Source organism: Pterocles gutturalis, unplaced genomic scaffold (genome assembly GCF_000699245.1).
Source record: "Pterocles gutturalis isolate BGI_N339 unplaced genomic scaffold, ASM69924v1 scaffold22098, whole genome shotgun sequence".
Taxonomy (NCBI): Eukaryota; Metazoa; Chordata; class Aves; order Pterocliformes; family Pteroclidae; genus Pterocles; species Pterocles gutturalis.
Genome location: NW_010123680.1, coordinates 6,693 through 30,393, shown reverse-complemented (window position 1 = coordinate 30,393; position 23,701 = coordinate 6,693). Strand labels below are relative to the sequence as shown.

At 53.3% G+C, this 23,701-nt stretch overlaps 1 protein-coding gene across 1 annotated transcript in view; it reads left to right on the top strand.

The window, feature by feature from the left end:
• Positions 1-23,701, top strand: part of CNTFR (ciliary neurotrophic factor receptor) — a 90,125-nt gene that overhangs the window by 60,427 nt on the left and 5,997 nt on the right. The window contains exons 3-5 of the mRNA XM_010078001.1: positions 7,951-8,068; positions 8,885-9,051; positions 15,866-16,029. Of these exons, the coding sequence (XP_010076303.1) occupies positions 7,951-8,068; positions 8,885-9,051; positions 15,866-16,029 (449 nt within the window). The remainder of the gene's footprint in view (positions 1-7,950; positions 8,069-8,884; positions 9,052-15,865; positions 16,030-23,701) is intronic.

The window sequence follows — 23,701 nt, the reverse complement described above, 5'->3', positions numbered from 1 at the left end:
GGCACGGCAGCCTAGCACCCGAGGATGCTCCAGCCCAAGCTGCAGGCAGGGATGCACTCTCCATCGCCAGAGCCTCCCTTGGCACCATTTGCCAGAATCTTCCCCTGGGATCTGCACAGTCCATCACCCCAAGCTGCTCTTCAGGTCTCCAGGAGCTGGACGGAGGCCCAACACACTCAATCCCAGAGCAGCCGGTAACAAGGTTTGGTCATTACTGCCCCGGGGCTATGTGCGAACCAGTGACCTGGCTCTGAAATGGTTTATGTTGCATGCAAATCCTCTTGCAGAGGTGTTGGGGGAGGAAAGCTGGCCTCGCCGTGAACTCCCGGGGCTGGAGAGCAAACCCCAGCGCTGCAAAGGGCTTCCCGTGCCTGGCACACTCGCTGTGCTGCCGTATCCTGCCTTGCTGGTGCACCTCTCCCAGGTGTGCCGCACCAAGCACTGTGGGCCACAGCCTCGCTCAAGGCCTGGCGGTGCTACCGTTATACACAAAACAATAATCAGCTGCTGTAACGAGGACTCAAGAGTAGCTGAGCTGGCTTCCCTGCTGTTGTGCCGGCTCCAAGTAGAAACAGCTGCATTTGGTTTGGTTAAATGTTTTATTTACTCCCAATTATCCCAGATAACAGATTTGCTTGCTTTTATTCAATATTTATTACTGTTTCGAGCAAAGCTGCTCTTTGGTTTGTAACGTAGGATGGAGAGGTTAGTAGGGATTCTCTGCCATGCTGGCATCCCAAGCGAGAGCTGGTGGCACTCACCATCCCTGCTGCATGGTGGTCCCCAAGGCACCCAGCCCAGCATCCCAGTCCATGGGGACAAGGTCACCTGCAGGAGCACAGCTGGGGTTGGGGTGCCAGTGTGCTGGGTGGGATCTGCAAGGACCTGTGTGGGCATTGCCCTGGGGCAGCAATGCTGCCCAGCACCAGCGCTGCTGGAAGCAATATGCTGTGCAGCTGGGAGCAAGGGGGTCTACTATGGGTGCAGGATGCCTAACAGCTTGACCTGCCTAAATCACCTTCCTGCAGCATCCCACACCTTTCAGAGCATCTCCAGAGAGGGCCGCCATGCCAGCTGGTCACCCCATGCTGTGGCTGTCAGAGCCCCTCTCTTCTTGCTCTTTCCTCTCGCTGCTTAACCAGCCTTGCTTGTTAATTTTTTGAAGTCTTGAGAGCTGTCAGGTTTGACAAGCACCTCTGCTGTGCTGTGGATAGCACAGCCTCGTGCAGTGCAGGATGAAGCAAACTCCGGTGAGCCTGTTATAACGCTGTCCTGCTGCGAGGCAGCTTTTAGGGCTAGGAGCTTGCAGCACGATTTGGGCTTGAAGCAGGGCTTGGAGCTCTTTCTTCTCTATGAATAACGCCTTGCCCCAAAATTTACAGCACTGCCTCTTGACGCATGCGCTGAATTTTCTGCAAGGGAAATGAGAAAATCCATAGCTTGGTTTACGAGCCCTAATCAGTGTAAAACGGGCCCTTTAAGAAATTTATATTTTGCTGAGTCCACCTTTTTCTCCAGCACCTTCTGAGGTATAAATTGTTGCTCTTTGAGGCTGGGGAATTGGCTCCTAGATGGCAGCAGGTCTGGGGAACTTTACAACAGCCACAGGTGTCCCTGGGCTGTTTCAGGAGCTCCTGGGAAGATGCTGCAGCATGAGGGTGTCGGGGCTGGCCAGGTGCTGACTGAATGTCATGGGCATCTCTGGTGTGCAGCTGAATGGCTCACACTCCAGAGGGATGCATCTTTGGTGTCTAATTTCAAGGGAGAGGAATGTCCCCCTGAAAATGTCCCTTGCTAGGGTTGGGTTGGCTCAGACTGACTGAGTCCCAAACCCTGCCCACCATCACTTGACCCCCGTCACCCAGGAGGTCAGCGAGGGAAGAGTTCATTTCGCCCTGAGCCCCTGCATCCCTGAGCTCTGTAGTTCTCTCTCACATGAATTTTGCTGCATTAATACATGAATTTTGCTGCACTAATTAAAAAAAAAATTGTTTCATCCATCTCGAAGAAGTGATGGTTATGAACACAAAGTTCATAGGACGCAGAAGCAAAATGCCAGGGAGCATCGCCTGCCTCCATAGCACCCTGCTGCTGTCCTCTGCAGCCCTCCTCATCCTCACCCTTATCCAGGAACAGCCTGAAGAAGGGGTTTCAAGAGCAAAATCAGAGCTTCACGGTTTGGGGCTGTGGACAGGACTATGCCTAGCCATAGCTGTGATGCACACCAGCACAGGTGCTACATGGCAGGCAGATGCTCCCCTGATCTGCCGGCAATAGAAATATGATTTATTCATTGTTGTTTTCTTTGTTGTGTCCTACCAGCCTGCTGTACACAGACAATTTTAGAGAAGTGTCGTTAGATAAAAAATACTTCGTGCTTGCAGGCAACATGCATGTAGCCAAAGCATCTGTGTAGGCATGTGCGCAGACGTGCAGGGTGTGCTGCTCTTGTGCACGTGCGCTCGTGTGCTTGAGCCTGGTATCTCGCACCCGGGTGGGTCCCCGCTGTGCCCACCAGCCTCTGCAGCTTTGTTTCAGGTCACTTGGGACCCTTTTTACTTATCAGTCATGTCTGTGGTGCAGAAAAAGTCAGTGGGTGAGGATGTGGAGGGCATGTTAGGCACAGGCAAGAGGTGGGGCAGCAATCCTGCCATGGGCACTGGGGAAGGGCAGGGATGCTAACATCAGGAGTCTGGCAGCAGAACAGCATCGGTGCTGGGGTTGTCCCCCAGCACAGGGCAGCACAGGGTCCTGCCCATATGCAGGCAGGCTGTGTCATGGCTGTAGCTCTAGAACAAACAGACTCTGCTGTCATGGACCCTGGAGGCTTTGCTGGCCCAAGACCAGGATGATGACTTATGCAGGTGACCCCACAAGCACACTGTAGGATCAGTATCCCCCAGCAGCCTGGCAACTGAATGTGCCCCGAGTGCACCAGAAGAAATACCTTCTACAGAAGTGTTTGAGAGGCCCCTTAAAACTTTATTGGTACTATTTTTTGTATCCGTCCACCTGTGGAGCAAGGCATCTTTAGAACATTCATTTTTTTTCAGCAGGAGAGGAAAAGTATAACTGATCCATTTCAGAAACCTCTAAGAATGACCTAAAATAACTTTTCTATATATAAAAATGCCACAATTTTAATGTCCATTATCTCATGACCTAGCAGGGCTAGGAAAAGCTATTGTAGATCATTTTTAGTGGTTTCTAAAATTGATTGGTCACACTTTCCCCCTGCACAGTAGGACTCAGGGTACAAGGATGACTGGTCTTTGAGATGGGGAGGGAGGCAAAAATCTGTGTCTGTGGTGTTGCATCCAGAATTGTTTCATCCTTGAGGACCACTTCTGCTCTCCCCAGCTGCACCGAGATGCTGGAGCTGGTCAAGTGACAGCTATTTCCAACAAGCTGCAGAGACAGGGGTCAAATGGATGCGAAACTAGGGGCACCTTGTGATGGGAAAGAAAACCGTGTCCCTGCCACCAGTCCTCAGTGAGTGCTGCAGAGACAATGACCCTGGCACCAGTCTTCACTGCCTGCTGCAGCTGCAAATTCTGCAGGAGCATTGCATGGCTTGCAAGTGGCCTACACAGGTGGGATGCACCCAGCTTTGGCACAGCCTTTCATCCCCTTGCCCTGAGCTTTTGCAGCAAGGCTGATTGCAGCCCAAGCCACTGGGAAGCCACCACAGCCAGATATTAAACATGCCAGGTTTGCAGTGAGGACTTCAGCAGAGTGGGAGAAGTGGCTTCCTGCCATGCAAGAGGTTAATAGGCAGATTAAAGAGGGCAGGCGCTGTTTGCAGCGAAAGGGAAGGAGCTCTGCCTTTACAGAGTTCAGCGGCTCTGTGAGGCGACCAGGAAGTAAATATTTGCCAGGATTAGGGAGCCTGCATGCAGGAGCCTGGGGAGAAGTGCCCCTACAGGGGCAACATGTTGCTCAGGCTGTTTTCGGAATCAGGCAGGGTGTAACGGCTGGACATCAGCCAGGGGAGGATGGGGGAGGTTGGAGCAGGACACCTCACACCCAGAGGCACTGCCCAAAGCCTCAGGGTAGAAAAAGCCTTTAATGCTCCCTTGATCGCTTTGTTTTCCTCCACTGCCTTTCTTCTCTCTTTCTATCAGCCCGACAAGCTGGCCCACCTCCAAAGACAGCATTACTGAGCGCCGGATCAATTGGAGCCTGCAATTTTATTTGCTCTCTTTAAGAGCCTTTGATGGGCAGGATGAGCTCTGCTGGAAAGGGCCTTTCCTAGGAGAGGATGGGAGAGGAACAGGGTTGCAAGCCACCTTCTCCCATAGGAAGATGGGGACCCCACCACCAGCTATGAGAAAGCACTGTGGCATGATGGGCAATGACAGCTCTCCCGATGCACTGTGGCAGCTGAGAAGGGGCTTGCAGCCCTGTCCTTTGTGGTGCCTGGCGGTCATGGTCACAGTCACCTGCATGGTGTCACAGTCACAGCCCCAAGTGGCACATGGCACTGTCCCTGTGGTCTACCATGGGGTAGACTTTCTGCTCATCAAGGTGGAAAGTGGGGAAGTTGTGTGACATCCCCCTCCCAAAGTGCCTGTGGCTCTGGGACTGACATCTCTTTTTGAGAGATGGAGGTGGCAGGAGTGTCCCTGTGAGGCAGCTTGTCCCTGCACAGAAATAGAGGGCAATGGCTGAGGTGAGGCAGGCTTCGTGCAGCTCCATCCCTTCAGCTGCAGCAGGCTGAGGATGCTGAATGGGCACCAGGGTTGCAAAGATACGTGGGTCATTTTGTCCCTGTTCCTCAGGCTCTCCTTCCACTTCTGGCTTACTAAAAGGCACCAGAGGATGGAAGGTGGAGGATGCTGTGGGTACAAAGGCTCAGGCCTGCATTTGGGACCCCAGTCTTGGAGCAGAGGACAGGATCTTCATGGCATTCAAGGCTGTGAAAATGGCGCATCTTCAAAGGCTGCTGCAAAGTGGAGATGGAAGTGGGAGGAAATTTGGGCAGCCCCCTTCTACCAGCAAAGCAAACCTCTGGAGGCACAAGCTTGCCCCAGCCTCGTCAGTGGAGGAATTAGCACAGATCACCAAGAGTCAGATCTGATGTAATACTGGAGACAACAGAGATAAATTATCCTCAAACGGACTAACTGCCGCTCAGAAGCAGTGCAGCATCTGGGGTGGTGCAGGTGAAGCAGAGCCTCCTCGTGGGGCAGGGACTGTATAAGGACTTCAGGGATGCTCACCGAAGCCTTGCCTGCCCCTACTCGGCTTCCCTGCTGGCTCCTGGTGCCGTGAGGGGAAGCTGAGCACAAGCAACAAGTGGGTGAGAGGCCCATGGCAGCATCCCCAGCATCCTCCTCCCCCACCCCGCCACCCCATGCAATATTTACTGCTCCCCCCGCCCCGGTTTACCGGGTGCCAGGCGGGTGCTGTTAGCCCACACTGCCACCACGCGGTCACTCGGACCCCAAAGGCTGTCCCTAAATCCCCTGTACCCCTTCAACCCGTCCGAAACACTCCCAGAAGCCCCCAACCCCCCACCTCTCCACTGCCCCCTGAAAAGGACTATGCTGCCACTCCCATCTCACCCCGGGGGCAGCTCTGGGGCAGAGAAGGGGTTAAAGAGCCAGCAAAGAGGAGGAGGAGGATGGAGCGGTAGCAGGGATCAGGCGCCTGTCTCTGGGCTTGCGATTAGCCACTCTGTTTTGCTGCGGAGGGTCTGCTTGAATAATTTAGCTGGGAGGCTCATTAACCAGGCTCTGGCCTTCGTCTGCTGGCTGAAGGCTGAAATAGCCATTAAGAGGAACACGCGGACAGACAGTATAGCCTCACCTCCCTGCCGGCCCCCTCTCCCTCTCCCTCTCCCTCTCCTCCCTCTCCCTCCCCTTTTTTCCCTCTCCCGCGCCCTCTCCTCCCTCTCCCTCTCCTTGCTCCCTGGTCCCTGACTCTGCTTCCCTTGGCTCTCTCTCCAGCCCTGCTCCAGGGATATTGGCCCTGTGCCTCAGTTTCCCCTCTGTAGACTGGGTGATGCAGCAGGAGCTCATGGCATCCACCCAGAAAACTTTTTTAGCAAAACCCCTCATTATTTGCTGACCATGGGCTCTGCTGTGCAATGTCAAGCCAGGATCTCGGGGGCCCACTCTGGCAATCCATGCTCAGAGCAAACCATCTGGGTTGGCACTCTCCAGAGAGCACGGTTGGGCTGCTGTTTTCCATCAGGGTGCTTCTTTGGTCCTAGACACATCCCCAAGCATGTTATGCCAGTGAAGCCTGGGCTGCATCTAGGCAGGGTGGATACCTCCAGGAGACAAGCAGCTCTGCAGGGCTGTCGCCACGTGGGGAATTTGCACAGACATGGCTGCAGGGTTGTCCCATTTTGTGTGGATGTCTTGAGGCTTTGGCAGCCTCCTAGTGCTGCTGGCTCAGCAGTGCAGTGAGGTCACCCTTAGCCAACTCGCTGCCTCCTTTTCTCTCTGGCATGGCATGCAGAGAGGCGTTAGGTTGGTGTACAGCTTCCCTGCACCAACATCAGTATGGACTGCTCCATAGCAAGACATGGTACATGCATGGTGCTGTGGGACTTGTGATTTGCCCTTGCAGCCCTTGAGTGAAGGAGTTTCCCAGCTTGTGGGGTGCTTCCTGAAGTATTGCATCACTGCATCCTGGTTTGCATCTCATTTTCGGTGATGGCCATGAGTAAGGCATCTGCATCAGCTCAGCAGCAGGGAGGAGAGGTTAGCTGTGGTGGAGAGTGCTGCTGGGACCATGGGGAGGTAGTAAGCAGCAGTGTTTGGTGTTTGCACTGGGGCTGCCAGGTCTGCCAGGTTTGTTTCAAAAACTACGCTTGGAGAGAGGAGCATGTCTTGGGACATCCCAGGTGCGTGCACAGGCATGAGGGCTAATGAAAGAAAGGAAGGAGGGACCACCACACTTTCAGACAGCCTTTCCAAGGGAACCCTGGTGCACATCCAGCCCAAGGAGTGCATTTTATGACAAGGCACTGTGCCAAGGTGCTGCAGTTAGAGCCAAACTCAGCTCTTAGCAATGCAAGTGTCCAGGTACCAAGTGGAGTTGACTTCAGAGTCAGTTCAGATAAGATTTTTACCAACCTACAAGAGCAAAATTTATCAGCCAAAAGGTATAACATCTCATCCTCCCACATGCACCGGCCCTCAGCATTTTGCGGAGCCTTCCTGCAGCTCTGGCTGTGCTCCTGCAAAGAGCACAAGAAGGCACGTAAATCCAGGAAAGCCCAGTGCAGTGTGAACACTTGGTTGGGTTTAAAATCCTCTTCTGCCTCTAACTTCTAGGACCAGCTGATGAGACCAGAGGAAGGCTGCTCCCAACTGCATGCTCTCATCCATCTCCAGTTGCCTCCGTGTTTCTTGGAGGCAGGGTCCTGGGATGGGATGGGATGTTCTGCTCTGCTGCTGAAAGCATTAACACTGTCAGTCCTCCTGCAGAGCTGAATTTTCTCTGCTGGTTTCAGGTCGTTCCTCCTCCTTTTGCCATAAGCAGTCCTTCTTCCTCCCTTTGAGGACCTCTGGTCTTTTGGAAGATCATCCCTCAACGAGTTTATCACTCCCCAGGGACATGGCAGCAAAAGCCATGAGCACTGTAGCTCAATGGGGTCAAGAGAGCAGCACCTCCTCCCCATCAGCAACATCTCTGTCACAATCTTGAAGGCAATTTCCCCTGATACCTGACAACCTCCTTTGCCACTCCATCTCTTGTTAGAGCTGGTGAGCTGCCAGAGGAGGAGGTGAACTGTTGTGCACAGATCAGTCCAAAGCAAGATCTCATGGGGTACCTCAGCAGCAAATATGGGACAAAGGTCCCCAGAAGCTTCAAGCAACACAGACCAGGCTCCCCTTGCAAACTGTGTCTTGTCCCAAGCTGGCAGCAGCTGAGAATGGAAGGACATCTCCTTGTTCAGGAGTTGGTGATAACCCCACTCTCTTCCCCGGGCAGCCCCACCAAAGGAGCCAGTGCTGATGTGCCGGTCCAACAACTACCCAAAGGGTTTCTACTGCAGCTGGCACCTGCCCACTCCCACCTACATCCCCAACTCCTTCAACATCTCTGTCATGTAAGTGCCCAGGAAGGAAGGGTGCAGTCGGGTGAGTTTTTATTGCTGCAGCCTGGAGCAGGTCCCAGCTAGTGCCATGAAGTCTTAGGGCAGTGGGTCTGACCTGTGCTGAGCACAAATGGGCCTGGGGAAGGATGCTCCAGGGACACCCAAACTGGGTGCTTGGCACTAGGGTTTTGTCCCAGGAAAGTTGCAGTTTCCCCAGAGGGGACCAGGAAAGTCCCCAGCTCCCAGCTCCCCTTTCCATGACCCCCAAGTCCCTCCTGTCTGTACTGCTTGTTCACAGTGGAGGTTGTGCCACTGTTTTTGGCACATTTGGCACAGCCACACTCCCTTCTGCCATATGATGGCTGCGGCTGGGCAGCAGTCGTGTCCCTCACCCAGAACTGGCCATGGCATGGCATCATCCCCCACCCCATGTCCAAGTCCTGGCACAGCCCTTATACAGGCTGGTACTGTGTATTATCTTCTGGGGCTTGTTTCACCAGCAGAAAGGAGACCCCCATTCCTCTCGCAGAAGAGACACAGCCAACGCGAACCCCAGGAATGTTTCTTGCGTTCACTGGGGACAGCGTGAAGACATTCACTGTGGTCTCTGTGCAGGCTTAGGATAAAACATCACACAAATGAGCCTGCAAAATTCCCTGGCAGGAGTAAAGCACCCCTTTGGCTGCAGCAGGGGCTGGTGCATGGGGACCATGGGCAGACTGGGGACACAGCACTGCTCCTTCTGCCTCCTGCCTCTAGCAGCATGGGTGCATCCCCACCCCGAGCACTGCCCCATAGGTAACAGCTCTTCTCACCTCTGCTTTCCAGACACGGCACGAAAGAGATGGTCTGTGAGAAGGATGTCTTTCCCAAAAACAGATGTCACATCAGATACCTCCAGCTCTTCTCGACGGTGAAGTACAAGGTGACTCTGACAGTCACGAATGCTCTGGGCAAAAACTCCACCACTGCCACCTTTGACGAGTTCGCCATAGGTAACTTCCGCGGCAGCAAGTGGCCTTTCTGAGACGGTGTTTGGGTTGGCTTGCTCTGCACACAGCGTCGCCCACCAGAGCGATGGGCCAGGGAAAGGGCAGGCTCTCCAAGTGTAATCTGCCTATCGATGCATGAGATGGAGCCGGGGTCTGAGCCACGCTGGCATCTTCCTTGTGCTTCCCCATTCTCATGGCCTTGCTGTAACTGGTGCTGGCACCTGAGCATCCAGGGGAAGCCAAGAAGGATGCCCACAGACAGCCCCCATTCTGGTTCCATCAGTGGCCTGGTGCCCGACAGGCACCCCCAGTGGTCCAGGTTTGCCATGGTTGCTGAGTTCCTCCTTGCCTGGGGTGCTGGGGAAGCAGCTGCCAGGTACTGGGGCAGAGAGCTGTGAAACTGGTGTGGTGCAAATGGCATTGACCTTCTTGCCCCTCTGAGCATCCCTAAAATAGAGATTTGGTGTTTGTGCTGGAAGCAGAGTAATGGGAATTAGGACTGGAAAAGAAATTAAAATGCCCCATCCTCTTCCCCCCATCTCTGGGTAGAATAAAACCCTCCCAAAGTCATCCTCCACCAGCTGTTATCTAACAAGCTCCTAAAAATCCTATTTCCCCCTTTGCACCTCTTCACTGCCCCATCTGGGTAGTGGATGCTGTGCAATGTGGGACAGGGAGCAGGGCCCCTGGTCCATGCCACTGGCTGCAGCAGGGATGCTGCCAGTCTGTGTCCAGACTCATGCTGCAGATGCCCTTCCATCTGTGAAGGACCAGCACAGACTGGACAATTCAGTGCCAAGCACACTAAAGCAGGAAGCTGGGCACAGTGCTTTTGCCACCAGCCAAAGACACATTACAGCCAGTGCTGTGACAAGACTGTCCATCCTCAAAGAACAGGAAAAAAGAGAGAGAATGGAGTTCAGGAACACATCGAAAAACAATTTGCTGGTTACATGTGGCAATTACTGGACCAGAAAAACAAATAAATGAATCCTTGAAGTGCAGCCAGCAGTCAGTCTTTGCTTTCGCGTGCTGCATGTCCCAGTTCTGAGTGGCTGGAAGGGCTGGAGTGCAAGAAGAGGAGCTCCACTACTAGCCCAGATTTTCCACTTGTACCCCAAATCCTGGAAAACATCAAAAAAGAAACGAGGTGCCAGATCTGAACAGAGAAGGGAAGTTATTTTGGAGTACTGACTGTCCTGCCATGTCCCTGCAGCCACGGTCCATGTCTGAAGCTTGTCTTCGTCGGTGCACTGCGAATGCTGATAACAAGGCAAGGAGCTTAGCAGGGAAGTGGTGGAGTTCCAGTCACTTGGGTGCCTTTAAATGGCAATTGTTGTGTTTGTGGAAGATACACTCCTTGAAAATAAAGGCAACTTCCAGCCTGCAGGGCCCAGGGCAGCAATTAAGCTGCATTTTCCAAGTTCCTTGCATTCCCTCCTGCAGGAGTTCAGAGCATCATCTTGTAACATCTGCATCCCACCCATGCCCTGCCTGGCTTCCCAAACATCTGGTCCTCCATCCAGCACACAAGGGCAACCCCCCTGGGAAGCACACCCAGCTGGAAACCCCAGGCATCCCGGCATCAGCACAAGCTGGATCCAGCCCAGGAGTTTGAACTCAGCCTGGGTCAGTGGAGTGCTGGCCAGAGGCCAGTGCCGCCCGGGGCCAGCCGTTAGTACGGGTGCAATATTGCTGCTTCTTGCAAGAATGCCTAGAGTGGTGCAGGGTGCCTGAACACACCCCAGCGGTTGCCAGCGGTTGCAGTGGCAGGTGAGGCCCCCCACTATCACCTGGCAGATGCATTTCAATGTCTCTTCTGGCTCTGTTCTCTGCAGCTGCAAGTCCAGGGCTGTGTCCTAGCATGGTGGGTGCTGGTGGTGTGGATCTAGCACCCAGCAGGTTCCCGGGAGATCTCATCTTGGAAGTTGTGATGGGTTTTACTCTGCTAGATGGAGGAGTGGGAAACCTACAGCTCAGGACAAACCCATTGCATCGGCTCATTGGAAGAATGCTACATGGGAGTATTGTGACGTGTGCACTCATCCTGCTAAATATGGAGAGATGGTGTTGTCAGCCAGTGACTGCATGATGCTTCTAAAATCCCAGGGATGAGGATGTCAGAGCCTGCCTTGTGTTTTCCCCTTAGCCTAGAGAAAACCTTCACACTTTCTGCATGGAAGTTAAACCCCAGGCGTGAAGCCCTGATCTCATGCTCTGGTGGGGATGGAGCAGCCTGGAGCCAATGCGAGAGCAGCATGGGGCCAGCAGCATTTCCTCCTGATGCCAGCTGAGGTGGGAGCAGACCCACTGCTGGGTCAGACCACCCACCCAGCCTGGGCAAACACAAAAAACCCCCTGGGAAAGAGCGACCTCCTTTGGTTTTGCTTTCTCTCTCCTTCCTCCCTCCCTGGAGCCCCCAGCAGAAAATCCTTCCCGAGCTCATGCCTTGCTGGCAGTCATGCCATGCTGATTATTAGCAGCCAGCTGCATGGGGTCACTCTGCATTTCCATTTTCAATGATGACTGGAAAAGGTTTTCCAGCCCTCTGGCCCCTGTCTCTCATTGGTAGGAGATCTGGGCTACTTTCCTCCCTGTCTCACTCCTGGAAATTGTTTGCATAATTACATCTTCTGCAAAAGTATTGATATTAATAAAGGTGAGCATGGGGAGGGCAAGACTCTGCAGACACTGGGGCTCCAGCCCTGAAGCAGGAGGAGATGAGAGAGGAGATGGAGAGGAGAAGGCTTGGAGACAGAGAAAGGTGCCAGGGAGGAGTGAGGTGGTGTATCAGGAGCAATGCACCTCCCTCGTGATGACTGGGACAGAGTACAGACATTTATGGTCCTCTAGGACACATCTCCACCTTCCTCAGTTGTGTTTCATCCCCAGAACCAGGTAGCTGGCATGTGCATCCCCCAGGAAAGCAGGGACATCGCCACCATGCAGCAACACTGGCATCCTGCCTCGGTGCTTTTCTCCTTGTGTGAGCCCAGGGCAAATTAGCAAGAGAAGATGCCCAGCATTAAAAAGAGGAAGGTATCCTTGGAAGGGGCCTTGCAGGCATGGGTGCCTTCCCCAATCTGCCACCCATCCCTTATGTGACCTTGGGAGGGGCGTTTGATCCTCCCAGCTCTAGCTCTGGGGTGCTTAAGACACAGAGCATCTCAGAGGGGCCACGTGAGGACAAACATGCTTGTGTCTGTACAAAACTCAGAGTCTCTGAGCATGAGTATACAGTTGCCTAGGCAGAAGGTCAGTTCCATTCATACTACTTAGGGAAGCAGAATTAAATTACCTAGACTGACATTTGGCTAAGATGTGGAGTTTAATATCCCTCTTCTCATGGAAAATGCCAGGGGATATTTAACGGCCGCAAGGGATCCATTTTAGCACTCATTGGAGAGATGGGATGGGCAACAGGGCCCTCTACACTGCGGGGTCTCAGCTGCCTTTCTGAACCGCAGGCTTCATTTCAAAGTGTTCTGACAACAGCTGGGGCCGATGGATAGCTAAAGACTTGCAGTTAAGCATGAGGGTGCAGAACCTTTAGGAAAAGCCTTTCTCCATGGCTCTTCTTGCACACTGAGCCCTTGCTTGGACGCGGCAGCTGAAAACCAAGAGGGAAGGGCTGTGAGCTGCCTCCCGGCCAAGTCCCCTTCCCAGGAATGTCTGGAGATTCTCCCTCAGCTCTGCAGGATAATATTACATCTGGTTTTGTAGCTGCTTAACCAATACTCAGCCTAATGCCCATCGTCCATTATTATTATCACTATTATTGCTTTTATTATGTTACTGCCTGCAGGCCCTTGCTGAATATCGGGCTCTATTACGCTAGCTGAGGTACAGCCAGACAGCCCTTGCCTCACCATGTGTGGGCTCAGTGGAGGCAGAAAAAGGCTGGGGAAGGAGGAGTGCTTGTCCCCATGTGCAGAGCAGCGACTCAGGAGGCTGTGGAGAAGAAAGGACTCCTTCAAGGTCACACAGAAATCAGGGAGCTGGAATACACAGTCTATCTCCCCTCCCGCCTCAGCTGGCCCCTGCGGGACTGGCCCTGATGTTTTCCACAATGCACACATCGTTACGCTGAGGTCTGTCCTAAGATATGTCAGTCTGTCCTCACTGGAGCAGCTGCCTGACGTGTGGTCCGCTCTTGCAGTTCTTGCATCCCTGCCACTCTGGAGGGACATGGCAGGAGCAGCTTCGGCTTTGTGCTTTGCAAGGGGATGGCACTGCTGCTCTTTCTAGCCTGGGCAGGCATCCCACGGATAGGGGGAAGTAGCAGAGACTACTGGTTTTCCTATTAACCCTCAGCACCATTTGAAGACTCACTGCAGCCAGGAGCACAGCCCCCTCGGATGGGTGGGCTCTGCCATGCTCGCTCAGAGCCTGGGCAGCCCTCCCCTGTGCACCAGAGACAGTCCCAACCCACAGGAGCAGGGCAGGAGGTCACATCCTTACAAAACGTGTGGGTGAGTCCCACCTTGGCATCAGGGCACATTTTTCTTTTTTTTGCTCTCCTCCAACCTATTGCCATGGTATTTCTCATTGCTGCCCAAGCACATGCGCCCTGCCCAGCATGGCTGCATTTGAGCATCCCTTGGCTGCAGCTCCAGGCTGGCACGCCAAAAAGCAGGATCAGGCTTCCTGCATAACCCCAGGGATTATTTAATTGAGTCTGTCCCCAGCCCAGTGCTTTCCTCCCCACTTCTTCACTACAGAGCCGCAGTTTGCACTCATCTGCATTCATTCAGCCAAACAGACTTTTGTTTTGCAAATCAAGCCCACTGAGCCAGTGCTGGATTTATACTTTTCCGTATGTGTTTGGACTCCAAGTCCCTGTCGATGGAAGCTGATGTCCAGCCTGAGCAGAGGAATTGCACAGCCATCTGGAGTAGCTCAGCAGAGCTCAGCCCCAGCAAGTCATCCCTCATGCCGAGGATAAAGCTGCAAACAGAAAATTGTGTCCAGTCCTGCTGCAGAGAGGGGTCAGTGGGAGCTGGGAGGTGGCACTGTGTACCCGTGGTCAAGCCCATAGGTGCTTGCTTGCCGCCCGCTCCCTGAGTCTCCAGAAGCATTCTCTGAGCACCAGGTGCAGTGGGGATGGAGGAAGCAGTCCAGCCATCCTTGCACCCACCACGGCACAGGGAAGGTGATGGGAGGCAGGAGAGGCTGTCAGGGTGGTGGTGAAGATGATGGTGAAGAAAGACCACAGCAGAGTGTGTGCCAGGGTGCTGAGTGGGAGAGCTGGGGAGAGCGAGATGGTGGTGGAATAGGGACTATGTCTCAGAGGAAACAGGGACAATTCTGGGTCCCACCAAAGTGGCTGGGCTGTGGCTTCATTTCAAAGGACCCGCTCTGCCTCACCTGCGGCTAGGACAGCAGGTTTCAAAGCATCGCAGACTGGTGTCTCCTTAGAGGAGCAAACAGTGGTGGTACAGCGAGGTTGTCCTTTTGGGGACATTGCTGGACCATCATCCTGGAGCAGAGATGGCAGCAAACAGCACACACACAACTTCACTTGCAGCAGAGTGGCCCCACATCTGCACTTGGTCCCATACAGCTTCAGGCGGAGGTAGAGATGCCCTTCACACACAAGGCAGGGATGCAGGCAGGCAGGCTGTCAAGGAAGAAGCTCACTCGCCACCATCACCTCCTTCATCTCCCAAGGAAGGTGAAGCCCTTGTGGGGATGTCACCTCCCCCCTGCAGCAGGTGAACCTCTGGGGTGACCGTGGAGGAGAAGACCTCTGAGTGCAGGACAGGAGCTCTGCCAGGCAGAGAGGAGCTCCCCTTGGCTCTCGCATTCCTCATCCATGCTTGAGAGTGGAGTTTGATGCTGGCACCTTCACAAACTGCTGCTCAGGGTGGTCAGAGCCAGGGGACCATTACTCAGTCCAGAGCTTTCCATCCAGGTGTGGTCCATTGGCCTATATGTGGACTTTGGAGGGGGTTGATAGCCCTCCCGGGACATGAGGACTCATGCATTGCTGAGCGGCACAGGGGCGGCTGTGTTCCCAGCTGCCCACAACCATCTCTTTCCTGGACAGGAGAAAAGGAAAGGTGTGGGTATACCCAAATCTTACTCTTTTTGTAGCTTCACTATTGCAAGTCAGGAGTTTGATCTTGTTGGGATCTGAGCAAACCCTTCGTGGGGAGCAAGGCTCGCCCTGCAATGGGCAATGCCATTCATCACAGCCTGTCTGCGATTTGCTCCCAGCACTTTAAAGTAGCTGCAACATCAAAGCACTTTGCGTAGCTCACAGCCAATTCACATTCACTTGAACTACTTGTCAGGTAGCAAGAAAATATCACCATGTCCCAAAAGCAGAGCAGGGCTGAGAGGGAGAGACCTGGGTGGAAGGTGACCTTGGCACGATGTGCCAAAGCTTTGAGTCCCTGAAACCGCAGCCCTAAACCCAAGGGTCAAACTCTGCCATGTTTCTGCAAGGTGAGCAGACTTGAATGTGGGTCAGACTCCCAGAAATTAGCAAGGAAAGTGCAGGGTTTGGGCTTAGTGGGCTCCTTACCCTGACCCAAGTACCCCTGGGGAGGAGGGATTCTCTCAGCTCTGGCCAGAGTTGTTTCTGTGCGCCTCCAGAAAATCCTTGGCAGTGGTTATTTTGAGCCAGGACAGCTGTAGCAATGACCTGGACAGGAAAAGGTGTTTTGCATCCAGTTAGTTTGGGAAAGGGACATTCTGTGTGTTGGCTGCACCCCTTGGAAAGCACATGGTGCAGAGCCCAGCCAGCTGTGCCGAGGGATGTAAGGAAGGATGCCATGTGCAAAGCTTTACCAGCCATCCTCTTCTCTTCCAGTAAAGCCAGATCCTCCGGAGAGCGTGGTGGCCAAACCTGTGCCCAATAACCCTCGGAGGCTGGAGGTGTCATGGCAAAACCCCTCGTCCTGGCCTGACCCCGAGTCCTTCCCGCTCAAGTTCTTCCTGAGGTATCGGCCCCTCATCCTGGATCAATGGCAACACGTAAGCAATGCTGAGCTGGCCGGGAGTGGGGGGAGCTGGTGGCTGGGGACAAGTGGTCAGGGACCAAAAAATGTCTACTTACTGCACAGGCAACCCAGACCGTTTTCCTCTCATTCTCCGTCTCTCCTCCCTTCTCTCTTCCTCTCTGTCTTTCTTTTAACTCACATTCTGCCTGCAAATGGCTCTGCAGGCTCCCCCCGCTCCGCATTTTCATGTACGGCCCCTATCTACTTTCCATACATATGTTCTATATAAAACCTGCCATGAGATGTAAAAGGCATTTAAAGTATAAATGTCACCACATTTAAATGCACCTCTGCCACATTTAGATTTTGAACTGAAGATAAAATACTGCTCACCGTAACTCAGAGCACAGTCACAGAGCGATTGCTGCGATGTTATCGTATTTCTTACTTTTATTTCTTGTTTCTTTAAAAAAAAAATAGTCAGTGAAATCCTTGGCAGCCCAGAGGAGAGATTTCATTTGTTAGCTGCAGGAAGATAAGGAACGGGCTTTTGTTTTTTTTTTCCTCTGTCCACTGCATGCATGCTCCGCTTGAGAAGGAAAGCAATCTGCTACTCAAGGAGAGGTGCTGCTACGCTGGCACAGCTCATCCAGCATCCCCTCTGTGACAAGCCAGACCAGTTCAAAGCCAATTAAGTGCTTTTCTTGACAAAGTGTTTTACTGCGCCCCCCTCCCCCCCCCAAAAAAGCCCCACAAATAGGAGGCAGTGGTCTGTCCCTGGGGAGCTCATCTGTGCTGGGGTTTTTTGACAGACAGTTTTCCTTTGGGAGAGGAGCAGCTGAGAGAGGGGATGGGAAGCTTTGCTCATGTCTCTCCAAGACATTGACATCAGCGTCTCGGCGGCTTTTTCTTTTTCTGTTGGTTTTCTTTTTTTGGTTTTTTGACTAGACAGCACCACAGGTCGTGTTTCAGATTGAAGTGTTTGCTGATGGCTTTGAAAATCATAGAAGGGTTGGGAGAGGGTTTTCCTGCTTGTCTTTTTTCCCTTCACTTCACTCCTGGGAGTGGGAGAGCATTTGTGGAGCATCCCAAGGGGTAAGGAAGCAGAGGTGGAGTCTGGGTATTAGTTTGCTGTGGATATGTTTTTTTCAGTCGGGGGAGAAATGCTCAAATCATAGAAGATGTGAAAAAAAGGGGAAGAATTAATGGAAAATACCAAACAGACTGTCAGTTTTTTCAAGTTGTGAAACTGTTGTGGAAAAAGCTGATGTTTTTACCCTGCCACAGACCGATCCAGCAGAGCACCCTGCAAGTACAGAGGTTTGCACTCAAAAATGGTGGGAGAGCCAGCCTCCTGCCTCGACACCCTCAGGGTGGCCAGTCCCTCCATCCCTGGGTTTTAAGTATCATATTCATGGGGCTGAGCCATGCCAGTCCTCCTTGCCACGGGCCTCTGAGAGAATGGTGCTTTTAGGCACCATCAGCGCTTTTAGGCAGGCAGTGATGGTGAAAAATACATGGAGGTGTTGGGGACACTGGTGGCAGGGCCACCCTGGCTGGAAAAGGCACTTCCGGGGCAGTAAAAACTTGATTTCTGATATTGAAAGACACCCTGAGCTGCGGAGAGAGCTTGAGGTACGAGCCCTCGTGGCGGGTGCAAGGAGAACTGGGAAGGACTCATCTCCTGGCATCCCAGGATGGCACAGTGACCCGGCTACCACTTTTAATCAGTACCTCCTTACAAGAGATGTGTCCCATCACTGGCTGATGAAGAAGTGTGTTTGGGGAATAATTTGCTTGGTAAACAAGTGCAAGCATTCAGCAAGTGAGGTACCAGCCTTGTTTTCTGACTTTCTGCCTTGCCAACTGGGTAATGAAAAATCTGATTTGCAGATGATTTGAGGAAAACTGCCACTATTCATCAGATGAATTATTTGCGAAGCCTGATTCAATCAGCTCCCAAACACCAGAGGATGGCAGTGCTGCGGCAGCCAGAGCTACTCCGACACCAGACGCCATTTGCACGCTGAGTCTGCCTAGCCTAGCCAGGCACCATGCACCCAAAAATGAACCCACCTGATGCTGGCACACTGAGAGCATGCCCAAGCCATGCTGAGCTCTGCTTTATTTGACCTATTGCTTGTTGGCATGTTGGGGGCTGTCCCCATCCCCCCAAATCCATCCAGGAAAGGGAAGGACATGGGTTGGTGGGGCCATCCAGCTTATCCTGTGGTGGTGGTTTGGGTCTCTCTTTGAAGGGACAAGTGTCCTGAGAAAGGATACAGTGATCATGCGTGCCACACTTGCAGGGCGTTGTCTCAGTTCTTGCCTAGGTGAAGGTCTCCTAACACAAGCTGCCCCCCATCTTGGCTCTTGCTGTCCCCACTGCCTGCCAGCCTGGAAAAGTGATTGCACACAACTTGTTTCCTGGCAACAGGGCAGCTTGGGAGGCCGGCAGAGAGAGGAGAAGTCTCTGCCAGCAGCCAGGAGGAGCTGGGTAACCTCATGCTCTGGGACATACCTATGTGGCCAGGGTCCCCATGCCGAGCCATGTCCCTGCCTCCTCATGGCGACTCACCCATGCACTGGCTCTAGGTTTTAAGCATCTCCTGTCACCCCCTTGGCAGCCCTGCAGGAGTAAACCCACAAGGGAACACTGGAGACTGCCCAGAGCCAGGAATATCTATGCAGCCCCTGCTCGCACGTGGCATTTTTTGGCAGAAGAAGCAGCTCCCCTTTCTCCCCTCTGCCTCCCATTATCTTTGCAGGGTCTGATTTATGCACAGGACCTCAGCAGGCAGGACTGAATGAGCACTAATAGGCTCAGATGGATGTCGAGCTTTCGAATACCATGAGGCCTGATTTAATCAACGTCTGCTTTCTCCCAGGCTCTTCCTTTCAGGATTTTAATAATTCCAGGCTTGGCACCAGAAGATGAAGCCCTCCATGCCAGGACAGTGGATCTTATTGAGACTGCCACTGTGCGATCTAGCCATGACTGCAGTTTGCCCACCCCCAACCCAGAGAGAGCCAGGCAGTGCTTGGTCCAAGCGTTCCCCCATATCAAGCAATATCTGGGGCTGACCCAGAGCTGAGGGAACACCCTCATCCCCTTCCCACCACTTTGCAAAGGTGGGTTTGAGCCCCAGCATGTCGTTTGCACTCTCTTTCCACTGCTCAACAGCACCTTTCCTCTCTGGCCACTTAGCAGCTCTCATGTTGCAGTTTGCTCTGGGAATTATGGTGATGTGCTCTGGGAATTATTATCAAGGAGAGGTGATGATGATGAGTTTCCACGTGAGCATGTGGTGAGGTATGCACATGTGCCAGATGCTCATTGCCTCATCGTGCCTCCTCACAGCAGCTCCCTCAAACCTGAGCATGGGCATTTCCCAGCTGTTTGGGATGCAGACACGTCACATCATGTCGCACACAGCGGCCGTTGACTCCCCTCCACCCCACCAGCACCGAGCTCACTCTGAAACTCAAGCAACTTTAAAGTCACGCTCCTCCCTTTCTGGAAGAGGGGCTTTCTCTGCTGCCAGAAGAGAGATGGGATATTTGTAGCCTAAACAGGTTTTTTATTCTCTCATTTTGGCAGAATCTTCCCTTCTGTCTCCTAAATATAAACCATTAAATGTTTAGGGTATCCTTTATTTTTCTCCTGCTTTTAAGTTTGTAATTCAAGCCAGATTAGCGTGGTTTCCTCTTCTGTTTTATAGCCCCATCCTGGCCCCAAGCGAGCTCTCCTAATGCTCTCAGATGTTCCTCTAATGGCTTACCTAGGCTGGAACTGGATACCCTTTCCTAATGGATTGCTAATAGCCTGTTTCTGGTTTTACAGGCTCTTTCAGTTAACTTGCAACAGCAGCGATCGCCAGGCTCACACATGCGATCTCCCCGCAAGCAGTTTGCATGCTCACCCCTAGGTGCAGGCAGGTGGCCAGGCACCATCCCCGTCATCTTTGGGGAGCCCAGGGCAGGTCTTGCACCCAATTTACTCCCACCCCATAGCATTTTCTGGAGCAGGATCTCCCCTTTTCCCAGTTTTGGGGGAGATATTTTGTGCGCTGAGCACTAGCCAGCTCGGTGCACATCCCAGGAACAAAGTCTCAGAAAGTATTTCTTAAGCAGTGTCGGAGCTGGCGGCCAGGCTGAGGGAGGATTTCCTCCGGTGGGTTGCCAGCAATTTGCAGATGCCGTCTCAAAGTCTAATTGAACCCATTGGCTGTGCTGACAACATGAAATGTTAACGAACCCATGAGGCAGGCTGAGCCTCAGATCTTGAGATTTGCAGTAAAAGATCATGAGATATTTAAAGCTGATAATGTGGTTGGGTTGTCTCCTTCCTCTTCTGTTTTGGAAGTATTAGAGCCACGTCCCTGAGCATTTGTAAAGGCTGTAAACGTCCTTCTTTGGAAAAGCAAGCAAAGGTGCTCCCTTCATCCTGAGATTTTAGGAGCTGGGGCCACAGAGCACTCGAGGTAGGCGTCAGTGCCAGCTGTGCTGCTGAGCAGCTCTGATTTGGGCAAATGATGGCAATTTGGGGATAGGAATGGGCAATTTGGGGGCATTGCCAAATATTTAGTGGTTGGGTTCATTAGTGTGAGGAGAGCATGACTCTCTGGACTGGCCATGGTCACCCACATGGCAGCTGCCAGGGTGGGCTCAGGCTCATCTCCCAAAGCAAAGCAATGTTTTTCAGCCAAAGAGGTGACTCTCACAGGCTGTCTCTGGGAGCTCCTGCCTTGGGGCAGCCTGAAATAACCTGAAAGTGTGTTCTAATGCATATCCTGCCTGCAGCGGGCAAGGAGGAGGGCTAGAGCTGGGGAAGGCAATTAGTGCCACTGCCTGCCACAGCTGCATCCCCGCCAGCACAGCAGCAATGTCACTTTGCGGCGGGAGCATTTCTTGGAGCCCGTTTGCATCCCCCTATGCTTCTGCCGCTTTGCCTGCGCTCCCCTTCTTCACAAGGCAACCTTGGCAGGGAGGTCACCCTGAGCGAGCTGGGTTACAGCTTCACGTCTGATAGATTTTATTGCAGCGCTTCTCTCCCTTCCCCTCCTGGCTGCAAAGTCAGTGATTAAAAAAGAAGGGGGGGAAAAAAGGAATTAATAGATGGGAGCAAAATGTTGATGCTGTAATAGTGTAGCTTGAAGCTTGGCATGGGACAGGCAGGGCTGGAGCAGAGAGTGCCTCGGAGGAGGCTGGAGGTGGGAAATGCTTAGAAATCACCTTTTCTGTCCTCCCTCAGCTCCAGGCATGGAGCTGGGCTTGGGACCCTTGGCTGGCATTGCCTGATTTCTCTCAGCCCCCTTGGGAATTGCTAGTGACCTAAAATTACTGAGCACCCATCAGGATCAGGCCTCCAGAGGCAGCCCTGTTGGTGCCTCTGCACAGCAGAGCACTCATGCACACACCCGTGTGCCTGTGTTCACCTGCACACTCACACACCTGCACATGGGCACGATGATGCTGGCAAGCTTAGCTCTCCCTGCCTGCATGCAGACCATGCCAGGCAAGAGCTCATGCCCTGGGATGCTCATGCACAAGTTGCACCCATCTGCTTCTACCCTCAGCCCAATGCACCAGCGTGGTAAATGCATCTGCAGGCAGCAAGTGCCAGTGCCAGGCAGGGTTAGAGCTGGTGCTGAGCACCCCGAGCATCTCCCATCCCATCCTTCCCATGGCCACAAGTGAAAGTGAGCTTTGCCAGTTGTCATTTGGTAGGAGGGGATGGCGCATCCGGAGGAAGAGTCCCATTATTAAAGAGCTTACAGCTCCGCTTTCAAAGATGCTCTTTATTTTAAGCCAGAAGGGAGCTGTTCAGCCACATCTGGTGTGACACAACCCAGGCTGCAGAGGAGCCCTGCAATAACTCATCCTCCCAGACCAGCAGCAAAAATGAGCTATGTGCAGCAGCGGCACAGCAGCCTTTTCGGGGAGTGGAGTGCCAGCAGGGACCGCAGCTCAGACCCTGCTGGGCTCCTACGCTACCCAGCTGGCAGAGAGTAAGGGGAGTCACTCACTTTTCCAAACCTTCTAGTTATTCCAGAGTCCAGGCAGAAAGTTTTGACTGCGATTAGCCCAACTAATTCCTGTGGCGCTAGGGAAGGAGGAGGTATTTGGGGCCTCATTTACTAGTAATGAATGTCAGACCTATTTGCTCTCCAAACGTGACTTTGACAGGGAAAAAGCAAAACATTTGTCTTCCGCTTGGTGACATCTTCTTGTGACCTGCAGTGGCTGTTTGCAGCAACCTTCCTGTGCTTCCCAGCCATGGGGTGGCTTGCTTAGGGGTTACCCATGATTTTGGTTTAGCCTGTTCCCCAGGGCAGGTGGGAGCCTGCTGGGATTCCCCTGCGATCTGGGGACTGGAGGCACCTGAAACAGCAGTTACTAGTGTAGCATGAGTGCCTGCAGAACTCCTTGAAGCCTGGTGGCAGGATCTCGCCACTTGTTGCAGAGAAAGTGGCTGTGAAATTGAGCCCACTGGAGTGCCCTGTCCCCCTCCCAGCTCCCATTTCCCTTGTTGTCAAGGATAACCTGGGGGACATCCAGGGATGGGGGAGGCTGCGAGGGCATGAGATGCATGGCAGACCCGGGCTGTGCTCTTTCAAGGTGTTTCCTTCTGCATTCCCCCACTCGCTGTGTGAGCAGATCAGCTTCACCTTGCAATAGCCTGAGTGCTGCTTTTATTTTTTGGAATGCAGGCTCATTGAGGCTTGATACAACACGTGGGACAGGCATGTGGTCTCTGTCCTGGAGTACACAGAGCTGGTGCATCCCTGCCACGGGACCCAGGGGTGCCAGCTCCCTGTCCTTGCATTGCCAGATTCCCAGCAGCAGAGCGTCCCCCTTCGCACAGCAGGAGCTGCGCTGGGGAGCAGAAGGTATCAAGGAACGGAAAGCAGAGTCATGGCTGCCACGGGGAAGCCAGCAAACACATTTCCATATGGGACGCAGAGAAGGAGGCATCTGATTCCCCCTTGTCCCTCTCCATCTCCTTCCAACACACATCAGCCCCCAGCCCAGCGGTGGGGGCAGGGAAGGTTGGGGTTTTCTTTCCCCCAAATCCCTTTCCAAAGGCCATCTGGGCTTCAGACCTGCCTGTGCATCACCCTGTTCACAAGTAACTGCTACCTAATTGCACTGGACCAGGAGCAGAGTCCACGTAGGAAAAGAGCACTGTGACCTTTTTTACTGTTGGGGCACCCTGACAGGGTAGGCTGGGGGCAGAGGGAGGAGGAGGTATCCCAGGGTGGTGGAATGGCTTCCTTAACTCCTGCAAGACAGCGCCACTGGTCTGCAGTCAAGGACTGGACACATGGATGTCCCCTGTTGGGGTGCATGGCATGGATGGGTCGTATGGATGTCCCCAGGCCCCCAGCACATGTGCAGGCAGATGGAAGGACCAGCATGGACAGGGGGAAAGCCGAGCGCTGGGAAATCCTCCCCTCCACCTGTCCTGGGTGTTTGTCCCCATCCCATCTATGCAGCACAGGAACCCTGGGTTCAACCCCCTGCTCTGTGCTGCCCAGCTGTGGGTGGGCACTGGCCATCCCTCAGCAGCCCCATTCTCTTCCCATGCAGGCTGATGGGGGTGTGTGGCCACAGCAGGGAGTGGGATCCCAGCTCACACTGTCCTCAGCAAGCTGTCAGCTGAATTACTGGGTCCAAGGGCTTTTTTTCCTTTCTCTCTCTCA